The 10978-nt window shown below is 57.5% G+C and overlaps 1 protein-coding gene across 21 annotated transcripts in view; it reads right to left on the bottom strand.

The window, feature by feature from the left end:
- Positions 1–2122: 2122 nt before the first annotated feature.
- DCTN1 (dynactin subunit 1) overlaps positions 2123–10978 on the bottom strand; it is a 29472-nt gene continuing 20616 nt past the window's right edge. For 9 of the 21 annotated variants that reach the window (XM_074332213.2, XM_074332200.2, XM_074332205.2 and 6 more), the window contains 22 exons: positions 10881–10959; positions 10608–10767; positions 10381–10485; positions 10005–10196; positions 9799–9915; positions 9449–9601; positions 8718–8878; positions 8445–8613; positions 8123–8191; positions 7849–7911; positions 7588–7737; positions 7264–7425; positions 7047–7178; positions 6735–6860; positions 6360–6502; positions 5918–6084; positions 4492–4506; positions 4169–4302; positions 3882–4074; positions 3573–3652; positions 2966–3055; positions 2123–2598 (listed from right to left, as the gene is read on the bottom strand). In XM_074332213.2, coding sequence (XP_074188314.1) covers positions 2461–2598; positions 2966–3055; positions 3573–3652; positions 3882–4074; positions 4169–4302; positions 4492–4506; positions 5918–6084; positions 6360–6502; positions 6735–6860; positions 7047–7178; positions 7264–7425; positions 7588–7737; positions 7849–7911; positions 8123–8191; positions 8445–8613; positions 8718–8878; positions 9449–9601; positions 9799–9915; positions 10005–10196; positions 10381–10485; positions 10608–10767; positions 10881–10959 — 2798 coding nt within the window. In that variant the 3' untranslated portion in view covers positions 2123–2460. The remainder of the gene's footprint in view (positions 2599–2965; positions 3056–3572; positions 3653–3881; positions 4075–4168; positions 4303–4491; positions 4507–5917; positions 6085–6359; positions 6503–6734; positions 6861–7046; positions 7179–7263; positions 7426–7587; positions 7738–7848; positions 7912–8122; positions 8192–8444; positions 8614–8717; positions 8879–9448; positions 9602–9798; positions 9916–10004; positions 10197–10380; positions 10486–10607; positions 10768–10880; positions 10960–10978) is intronic. The other 12 variants (XM_074332203.2, XM_074332207.2, XM_074332204.2 and 9 more) reach the window with 3 other exon arrangements.

Raw genomic sequence — 10978 nt, 5'->3', positions numbered from 1 at the left:
AACAGCCCTGTAAGCTACCATTAGCCCCATTCTGCAGTTGAGAAAACAGACCAGAGATTAGAAACCTTGCCAAGGTCACAAAGCAACTAAATTCCAGCACACCTGGAAGGTATGTTCGTAGTCTTTGCTGCCTCCAGGAGAGGAGCACCTCACAGACCACAAGGCTTGGAGATTTCAAGAGGTGGCAATGCCAGAGCTGTCTTAATAGATGAACAGGATGTCAGCTAAGGAATGGGGCACGTGAGGGAGGGAGGTGGAGTGAAGAAGCCAGCTGGAATTCTGGGTAGTGGGAGGAGGCCTGACAGAACACAGGGTGGCAAAGAAACTGTAGGGGTTCACTGCAGTTGGACCACAAAGCACAAGTGGAGAAGTAGCCCCGTGAGAGGCTGGAGATGTGGTCAGGGCAGGTCCCAAACCACGGGTGGCTTCATGTGCCATTCTAGTGAATTTAAATTCCTAATTGGAAGAACCATTTCGGGATTTAAAGCAGGGAGTGACATGGCCCAGTTTGCATTTTGGAAAGGTGCCTCCGGCATCAACAAGAACTGGCTGAGAGAGGCAAGGGAGGTAGGGTGACTAGTTTACGGGCTGAAGTACCCAGAGCAAGAAATTATACACAAAGTTAGCAGCAGCAGGAGTGGGGAAAAGTGCGCAGATTTTAGATATAATGAAGGAAAAACTGAACAGGACTGGGAACTAAATCAGCTAATGAGAAGGAGGTGTTAGACATCCAGGTTTGTGGCTTGTCGCATCCAGGACATGGAAGAGATGATTTCCGTTTTAGACATGCTGATGCTGAGATACATACCAACAGGCAACTGGTGGAAGCAGCAGCGGCGAGAGACCACTACCCAGGGAAAAGGGCGGAACAAGTCCTGTCCTCTTCTCAAGAAGGTTCCAGGAGTGGCCCAGGCTTGGCCCTCGGTATCTTAACCACCAATCAGAATGCAAGTCAGCAGCTTGGGTGAAAAAGGACAGGAACACAATGCAATCCCAGGGAAAGGCCTGTAATTTCCTTAGCTTTAGAGGAGCATGATTTGGAGAGGTGAGATGAAGACTGTGGTATCAAGACACAGCAACCCCTCCACCAGTTCTGAGAGAAGTAAGCCCTAACACCCTAAGTGTAACACCCTAAGGTATCCCTTGTGTGTAACGATCACACCCTGTACATCTAGGATGGTATTAGCTACATATCAGCCTGCAGAGGACTGAGGAAAGGCACTGAATCATTTTCTGTTGGACTCCAGCTGAGAAAGGCTGAAGTACAGAGCAGGTATCGGACACCAGAACCCACTGCCCCTCCCAGAGGGCGTGCCACTGGGCACATGCCCAGCACCACCTGTGTGCGCTGGGCTCCCAACATGGAGCCTCCTCGCCCTGCCTGCTTCTCTCCCTCGAGAAGAGGCACACGAGCTGAGGGCCTGACCCCGCTGGAGCTGCTCCTAAGTGCTAAGGGTCTCTTCCTCCAAGTGGATCAGACACCTCTGGGAGCGTGGGCAGGATTTCCCCAAGGGGGGAACAAAAGAGATCAAGAGACCAGCCAACTAGACTAAACTGGGGCTAAGCTCCAGAATGCCGGGGTGCTGCTCACTGGCCTAAAGGGCCCCAAATCTAGAAGTGATTTCAGCAGGTCTGGGTCAGGGCCTAGGAATCTATCAGTTTGTTAAGGAAGCTCCCAGATATTCATTTGTAAAGGGACTTGGGAGCAGCTTTGTAACTTCTACCCTTCCTTACCGGTCTGTTGCTTTGGTCTTCCTGTCTTAGTATATTTCCTCGGAGGGGCCCCAGGTCTCATGGGGAGACTGTGGCCAGTGCATGAGAAAGTTGGCTGGGGTGGTAATCACATCATGAGCCCAGCTCCAAACACTGGTCTGAACAGCAGGGGAAGATCCAGGAAGCAGCAGCCCTCCTACCTCCATAAATGAACGCAGGTGCCGAGGATCCGTCCAGCCCTTTCCCCGCTGCTCATACTGCACTTGAGTCTGAGGGACACTGCATTCCACTGGTCACTACAGAGAAGGGCCCTCAAATTTGGCCCCCAAAACCTCCTCAGCATCCCTTCTCCTCCACTCTTGCTCTGAGCTGAATGGCCCAGGACCGATCGGCGATACCACACAGAAAGCACAGAAGCAGAAGCTGCTTTAATCAAAGAGTGATGTCCTCGATCAGGTGGCCCTCCCTCAGCCGTTGGCGGTGGGGTCGCAGCCTATGTCCCACAGGCCCTGAGGCCCCCCAGGAAGGAGGGAGCAGCTAACAGCGAGCTCTGGCAGAGGCCAGGGACTGGAAAACAGGGGCACCCAGACCAGGGGCAGGGCACCGACAGGTGGAGTGAAGCTGAGTGAGGGCCAGAACGGCTTTACACACACGCTTCTACCTGGGGCCGCTGAGGTGGCCATGCATCGGGCGGGCAGAGCGGCAGCAGGAGGGCTGAGGGCGGGGGGCCGGTGGGGGAAGGAGTGCTTAGGAGATGAGGCGACTGTGAAGCTGGTGCAGCTGCTCCTGGGTCAGCACCAGCCGGTGTCGCTGTCCGAGGCCAGCCGCACACGGGAAGGTCACTTTGCCCAAGTACACAGTGTCGTCCTGCTGCTCCTCCTTGGCCTGGGGGTTGGTGAGGAGAGAACGCTGGGTCAGGGGCTCACTCGTCCCTGAGCCCGGAGAACAAGGCAGGCCCTGGGAGACAGGTTTTGGGGCTCCTAGGCAATGGTGACGTTTTCCAAATCAGAATTGGGGTATACAGTCTGACAAGGGACTTTTGAGCCCTCTGGGTGACAATAGAAGCTTAACTGCTAAAATAGCGGAATTTCTGGAGGCGGTGCAAGAACTGTTGAGTTGAGACTTAGCCAGATAAATGGATGTGCAACTGCTGGACCTGAGACCCTAGAGGCCTCTTCAAATTCTAAGGGAGAAAGGAAGGACCCCCCTGAGCCTCCAGGCTCGCCATGCCCCTCCCCACACTCTCTCTTACCCTGAGGAAGGCTGAGGAAGGGAAGGTGGCAAAGTCAGTGGGGACTGTGGCTCCAGGGCGTTGCGATACAGTCTCCTTAAGGACCTCATCCTGGCGGAGGAGGAGGGGAGCAAGGGTTCATTTAGGGGACCTGCACGGGCTACCCCAACATCTTTTGTTTCACAGGGACACTAATACCTGGAGCAGGGACCAGTCCCCTCAATCGCCAAACTTCTGCTCTCCCCTCTGACCCCCTCCCCACCCCAACAACCTCAATTTATAGTAGGGCCCAACTCAGATTCCACCGGCTCTGGAGACCCGTCCCCAACCACTGTACCCCAAGGTGGTCTCAGCTCTGACAGAAGCTGCACCTGAACCACACACTCTACAGATGATCCTGCTCAAGCCATTTTGTTGATGAGAATCTGCCTTCTGTTTGCACCAAGACAGTGAGCTCCCAAGGCAGAAACCCGCCTTCCCTTCCACCTCCCCTGCCACGTGGCATCTGGCACGGGGCTGGGCCCGGAGGAACTCCAGCAGGGCCTGTGCAAGCCACTGTGCTAAGGTTCCGCCAGAGAATGCTCTCGGGAGAGCTCTTAGGGTGAGGAAGGGCAGGGTCAGCACTGACCTTGAGCTTCTCGATGGTGTCGCTTAGGGACTTGAGCTGAGCCACTTGCTCCAGGAGCTGGGCTGACGGGCTCTTGGCAGCTGTGGGAAAGGAAGGATGGTGAGGCCCAGGCAGGCAGCTGTGCTGGACTAAGGGTCAGCAGTGCAGATACTGGACCTTCTCGCGGAACACACACATTAGAGAGGGGGTGAATCAAGCAAACTGAACTCTGACACCAGAGAGCAGTGTGGGAGCTGGCTGGGCAGGGGCTACATCCCTGGGGCAAGAGAGGGGGTGTGTTCCTCATCTCGGGGGTTGGCAGGTGCATACCAGGGCTCACGCGCGTGATATCTACTACGTGGGTGTGCGTGCTCAGCTGATTCAACCTCTCCAACAGCTGGCTGGTCTTTCGATACAGCGCGCCAGTCGCCAGCTCACTGCCAGGGCCCTCGTGGGGCGGGAGGGAGAGCTTTGCCACGTGCAGAGGGGGCAGGGATGCTAAGGAGGCCTTCATCTGGGCTCCCTGTGGGAGGAAAAAGAGAGGGGTGGTAAGGCCCTGCCGGCAGTCCCCAATGGGGCAGACAGGCCTCACCCCAGTCCTCCCGCGATGCCCTCACCTTGAGGACGCTGTTCTCATGCTGGAGCTGGGAGATGTGCAGCCTCATGGCCGAGATCTGCTGAAGCAGCAGTGGCGAATCCTTCACCAGCTCCGGGCCTGGCACAGGCCCCAGAGCCTGCCCAGGAGCGCCTCCTGTGGTACCACAACAAATGTCATTGGCCCCAGGTAGAGACGGCTGAAAAGGGGCTGCATTCCTGCTCATCCCCTCTTTATCTCCTCCCACCCCCAGTCCTGGCTGCTCCCAGAGGGGAAGTCTCACCCTGTTCCCCCAGCCCCAATTCCCACCAGCCCTGGCAACCCCCAGCCAGGGCGGGTCTCTACCTCGCTGCTCTTCTTCTGTGCTCGGGAGAGCCCGTGGGGAGCAGGAAAAGAGGAGAGAGGAATTAGGTGATTTGGGGGTTAGGACACACCCAAGGAATCCTGGCATGACCTGCAGGACCACCCTTTTCCTGACCACCCTACCTTCTCTAACAAGACCCTGCCTCTGCTGCCCACCTTTGGGGAAGGGGCAGACGTTTGAAGGAGACAGGAAAGGGGAATGAGGCCATGAGAATGTGACGTGCGAGGAAGAGCAGCAGTGGGAGTATGTGCTGGAGGAAGCCCTTGGGGCTGGAAGCCATTCCTGCCTCCCTGATTCATACTCTACCTCCAAGAAGGGCAGAGGAAGTGCTCCCGAGACCCCGACGTGTCTGCACCCTTACTGCTCCCCAGCAACAAGCATAAGTTGAGGTTACAGACACATTCCTGTGTTCTTTGGGTTCCCACTGCTCTGAGGCAAAAGACACCCTTTTTCTGATGGGAAGGCTTATAAGTTCAGACCCAGTATTTGTTTAAAGAGCCTGTGCTAAAACAATACAGTGTGGTAATTCTGGGGACCCCTCCCCAAGGAACAGGAAGCCACATGTCTGCTCCATGGGAGTCAAAAAGGCTCTTGGTCACCTCCCAAGATCAAAAAGCACCAATGACAGGGGTTTTGATGAGGATAAGACCCTAGGTGAGGCCAGCTGACAAGACAAGTACAGCAGGGGAGGTCTAGAGACCCTAAGGGCTAAATTCTAGGGCAAGGAAATTGTCTTCTGGCGGTGAGGAGGGTAAGTGAGAAACTGAAGAGAAGACAACAAACTCTAGGGCAGATGAGAACTAACATGGCAGTGGCCACCTTCTTGGTCAGGAAACTGGGAAGACTAAGCTTGGAAGCCAGAAAAACTCGAGGTAAGAAGCTCTGACCACACTAAAAGACCAGGCAAAGGTTAGAACCCCAGCCCCAAGTGAAACTGGGAGAATGCAGCAATGGAAGACGACAGCCGTACCACAGGGGGAAGCCACATGAACTCAGCAGGGAAAACAATGGTGCCCAAGCAGAGCAATGAAGGGCAGGCATCGGGCACAGCTGGGTACCCAACAGTCTGCCCGGCCCGCTGCAGGCTGATGACCCTCTGGGATACAGTGCTGGGTCAGAAAGACCAGACTGCAGACCCAGAAGGGACACATACTAGAGTCCAACTAGAGTCATGGTAATTCTGAGCTATGCTGACAACTTGGTAACGCCCCCCCTTGGTCAGAGGGACTAGGCGCACATCTCCAGAAGCAAAATCTTGGTGAAAGGTGCCACAGAGTGAAACTGGGCGAGCACGTTCCTCACTGCACATCCGTGGGTAAGAAGGGGGCCGAGTCAAACTGAGCCAAGGACAAGAGCAAGGCCATTCAGTCTCCTGGGGGCCGGTGCTGCCTGCCCCACTGCACTCACCACCAGCAATGCCCGAGACCAGGGTAGCAATACCCGAGGGAGGGGGCCCCCGGAGGCCCTCGATGGTGCGCTTGGACTGGCTGCTGAGCCGCTGCTTTAGCTCCGCCTTCTCTGCCTCCAGCTGGTCAATGTCAGCCTGCAGCGCATCCATCGTCTCCTCGAACTCTCTGTGAAGAGATGCTGGGCTTGGGCGGGTCCCTTCCCCACGGCCCCACCCCACTCCTCAGTCCTGACAGGTCCTGGGAGTAACCGTGCTGGTGAGGACCAGGGCAACACAGGTTCAGACTGGGGTGAGATAATGGGGGTGGCAGTGGGCAAGGAAAACCATCTGCTCCCCTGGGGAGCCTCACTATGAGAGGCCTGTGCAGGGGGTGGGTTAGGAGGCTGAGAGGGCTGGCAGCGGGGAGGGATGGAGGAAGCAGGGGCCGGGGAAGTGCCTGACTTCTCCTTCTTCCGCAGCAGCGCCTGGGTCTCATCCAGCCGAGTCTGGACTTTCTCAATGCGCTCATCTGCGTCCTTGGCAGCGCTGTCCAGCTTCTTCTCCAGGAGGCTCAGCCGCACATTGGCCTCACTCAGCTCCTCCCCCTGGACCAGGGCAGAAAGCTTCTAATGCCCTTACATCCTCCCACGGCCCCCCAGGGACCCGGGATAGGCCATAACAAAGCTCCCCCGGAGCCCCCAAGAGCTCCCACTGATCAAGGGCGCCACTTCTCCACACAATCCCAACCCGTCTCAGTCCCAAAGCCCAACATTTACTGCTGCCCTGTGCCCCACAACACTTCCTGGCCCCCAGATCCTGAGCCCACCCTACTCTCACCTTGATCTTGAGTGACTTCTTCAACTCCTTGATAACTGTCTCTCGATCTTCAAGCTTCAAGCCCAGGCCTTCAGCATCTGTGATCTCCGCACGAAGGGCTGCAGCCCGCAGCTCGACAGGAGGAGGCTAAGGGCCAGGTGGGGGCAGAGGACAGAGGTGGGGAGAGGGGGTCACCAACATGTTCCTTTCAGAGAGATCCAATTTCTTGCCTTCTAATCAGGACAGTACTCTCCAGATTCCAGGCCCCTCCCCCAAACAGCAGCGTCTCTAAGTCCTGCCCACCGCCCAGAAGCCCCGAGGAGCTCCTCCCACCTTGCTGGGGGGCCGCTCTGCATCATACTCTCCTTCCTGCATGGCCGTGGCCAGCTTGTTCATGGTGCTGATGAGGATGCTGCATGACTGGCGCAGACACTCGTAGGGGCTGCTGGAAGGGGTCCCGTAGATCTGGAAGAGCCAAGGGCAGCAGTGAAAACCTCACGTCGGCCACCTGACTCCCAGCCCACCCTCCTGCCCAGTCACCCAGGCCCACCTGCTCGCTTGCTTTGAAGGCCAGTTCCTCCAGGGCAGCCACGGGCAGTGCCTCGTTCTCTGCCAGTGGGGCAATGAGCTGGGCGGCAGCCGCTGCCACCTCCTGGAGCACAGCTACCACCCACGTCAAGTGTTTCCTGCAGTCCAGGAGCGTGTCGGACACCTGTGCGACAGGCCAGACTCAGGCGCCCACCGCGCCCAGCACCACAGCTCCCAGGACCTCCACACCATTCTTGCCCCTGCCCAGATGCAGAACTTAACGTTCTACTCAGTAGAACTTCTGGTTCTACTCAGCTTCCTTCCCTCCCCCCTCACAGCCCTAAACCTGTGGTCCAAAGGCCAGGGCAGTAGGGATCCCAGGAGCATCTGTCCCCGGCATTCGCCTCCGGATCTTCTTGCAGAACTGGCGGATGTCACTGCACGACGTTTCCAGGTCGCGGAGCAGGAGGGCAATATCTGAAGCCTCCTGCCCACCCTACTCAGGGAATAAGAAACGGATGGGAAACCGAGTCAGCATTGGGGCTGCGATGAGGAGGGGGAAACTAAGAAGAAAGAGGAGCTCGAACAGGCCCAGTTGTGCTCTCACCTGCAAGAAGGCACGCAGCCGTCCCACCTCCACGCCCATGCAATCCAGGGCACTCTGGGTGAACTGTGAGGACAGAAGCGCGTGCTCGTCAGCCCCCAGCAGGAGCTCTCCTGCCCGATCATCATCTATAAACAGTCCCCACCCCATACATAAGCAGGTTCTCTGGCTTCCCTGATCTGGCCTTCGCGACCCTGTGCCAGTCTTACGTGACACCCCCGAGGGCCTCCGTTTCTGATCTCTACATGGGACTCAACCCCCGGCCCAGACACCTCACCTTGATGTGGTCGGCCAGCTGCATGGTACTGTCCTCGGGCTGTTCGGCAAGGTGGATGCTGTACAGATGCTGAGGGATGACAAAGAAACAGACAGCCTATAGGCCTTGGAAAGATGGAAAATTCTTCCCCAACTGCAGTTTGAGCCCCCGTCATCACTGGACTCCAGAGGCACGAGAATCTAAAACCCCCAAGGACTGCACCCTGAGGCAAGTTCACCCACAGCAAGCCGAGCCCCCGGCACGCAACCTGGGCTATGCTGGCCACAGCCCCAGGATAAACCTCCCGTCCACCCTGCACCAAGCCGGAGTCCTGGCCCCAGACCTGGTAGTACTTGATGGCCTTGGTGAGAGGTTCGACATTGACGGTCTCATCCAGCTGGTCCTTGTGCAGCAGCTCAATGAGGAAGTCCAAGGAGCGCTCGTGGGCACTCATCTCAGGGTAGAGGCCGCCCACCTTCTTATACACATCCACATTGCACTGAGAGAGGGCACTGGAGACCAGACAACGGCCCTGTGAGGCCAGGGTCTGCCAGGCCATCGTAGTTCCAGCCAATCTGGGACCCGTGGCCTGGAATGGGGGTCAGGGATCACTTACTGCTCGTAGCGGTGAAGTGTGGCCTGCAGCAGACTCAGCGAGTACACCAGCCCAGCGGCAAAGCTGAGCTGCTCCCCTGCAGCTCCTCGAAGCCCGGGCCGCTCTGAACAGTTCTCGCTTAGTTCAAACTTCTCCTGGGCCTGCTTCCGGATTAGCTCCGCCTATGGGAAGACGTGCCAGGACCCCAGAGCTCAGAGCAGAGGATGGAGAACACAGATTCAGGAATACAGAACACAGAGCTGAGCAACTACTGGGGGCTGGCTGGTGGAGAAAGCAGCAACAGCTCCTAGGTGGGCAGGGGAATGGATAATGATGTGGTTGCTGGTGGCTGTAAGGATTTGGGATATGGGGATGAGAGGGCAGCGGACGCAGGGGGACCGACCTCTTTCCCGCAAGCTGCTGCTCCTGCTACCCTTCCACTGACGCTATCCTGACAGTTATCCCCCCACTAACTCCTAGTCATCTTCTAGGTCTCAGCTCAAATGTTACCCTTCAGGGACACCCCTCCATCTAAATCAGCTCCCCAACTCTGCTCTCTCAAAGCAGCTACCTCCCCTTCATAACAGGCCACGTGTGATACACATCCACCTGAGCTTTGCTGACTACGTTCCTCCACCACATCCTAACCCTCCGGAGCAGGGACGCCGACGGCGGGCCTCCCCGGGCTTCCTCAGCGCCTGCTCCACAGCACGTGCCCGGGTTCCCGCGGGGCTGTGACTGACGGGCCGCACCTTACAAATGAGACGAGGCATGAGGAGCAGCACCAGGACGCAGTCATGGTCCCCGCCAGGCCGCAGGAAGCTGTCGGGCATGAAGGCTGTCAGCAGGGACATGTGCCGGTTGGCCTGGGCCACCTCCATTTGCCGCAGTTCCATCTCAATGGCCTGTGTGGGGGACAGGGAGGCAGGCTCAGCGATAGAGTCCAGGCCCACTGCACCTCGCGCCACCACGTCCTCTGCTTCTAGGAGCCCAGGCCAGGAGGCCCCCGAACCACCACACAACGCATCCCCTGCCCCAGGAATCCACACCGCGTCAGTCCACAGCCACACTCTCCCCTCTCTGGCCCACTCGCTTTCCTGACCTTGGCATGGGCCTTAGTCTCAGCAAACTTGATTTTGAAGTCAAAAGTCTCTGGGGGTGGCTGCTGCTGCCGCTCCACCGATGCTTCCTGTTGGTTTGTCAGTTCTCGATTCACATCCTGGGAGCAGGGACGGACAGTGAGGCACAGCTGGGTCACGAGGGAGCCCTGGGGTGATGGTGGGTGGAGAGCAGGGGGTGCACAGGCACCTGTAGGTGGGCGGTCAGCTGGCGGTACTTCCTGATGGTTTGCTGGTAGTCTGCGACCGTCTCCTGGGCTGCCTCCACACGCTTCTGGGCCTCGCGCACCCGAGCACCTGCCATGTCCAGCTGCTCCCGCAGCTCCAGTTCTGTCTCACGCGCATTCTCCTGCAGCTCGTCATTCATCTCATTGATGGCTTCCTGGGAGGCCACAAGGGAATTGGGACAAAGGAAAGGCAGGGTCAAGGAGCAGGCCAGCCAGGGTCAGGCCACTCACTACACACCCTGCTCAAAAGTCAGGGGTCTTGTGTCAGTTCCTCTCTCAGCAAGTCCCTTTTAAATACCCTTCGGTAGGGTCAAAGTCAGGGGTCTGCTCTCCTCTTACCAAGTCCCCCACAGTCTCTCTCAATTCCCGCACTTTCTCTTCCAGATTCAGGTTCCGGTCTGTCAGCATCTCCACCATCTCCTCAGCACCCAGAGCAGCATCCACCTGTGTTACAGGGAGGCAACGGGGAGAAAGGCGCTGAAAGGGGCCCAGAGACAGGAGGCACCTACAAGAGAGTCGGGGGAGAGGGGAGGAGGACCCTGGGCAAGGGGCTGGCCATCCCAGACCTGCTCCTTGAGCTCATCGATGGTACTCTCTGCCTGGCTCAGCTCCTCCTGCAGACGCTCCCGCTGTTGCCTCACAACTTCCAGCTCTTGGTTTTTCTTTTCCATGAGCTTCTGGAGTTTCACATGCTCCTGCTTCTCTGAGGAAGAAAGATCCCGCATCCTATGGGGAAGCAGGGAGACAGGAGGAGTAGCGTGTGTCAGAGTCACTGTGTGCTCTAACACAACTGGGCACAGAAGAGTGGGTTCCGGGACCAAGCAGTGAGGGTACCCTACCTCACCAGGGCATCTTTGAGGCGGGCGTTCTGTTCCTCGAACTGCTTGAGCTGGTAACTGGACGCAGCCCCATCGGAGCCTGAGGAAAATCATGAACA

The sequence above is a fragment of the Rhinolophus sinicus genome, chromosome 2 (genome assembly GCF_057876585.1).
Source record: "Rhinolophus sinicus isolate RSI-liver-muscle chromosome 2, RSI-T2T, whole genome shotgun sequence".
NCBI classification, from domain to species: Eukaryota; Metazoa; Chordata; class Mammalia; order Chiroptera; family Rhinolophidae; genus Rhinolophus; species Rhinolophus sinicus.
Note: the sequence above shows the minus strand (reverse complement) of the source record. Positions and strands in the feature narration are given on the sequence as shown.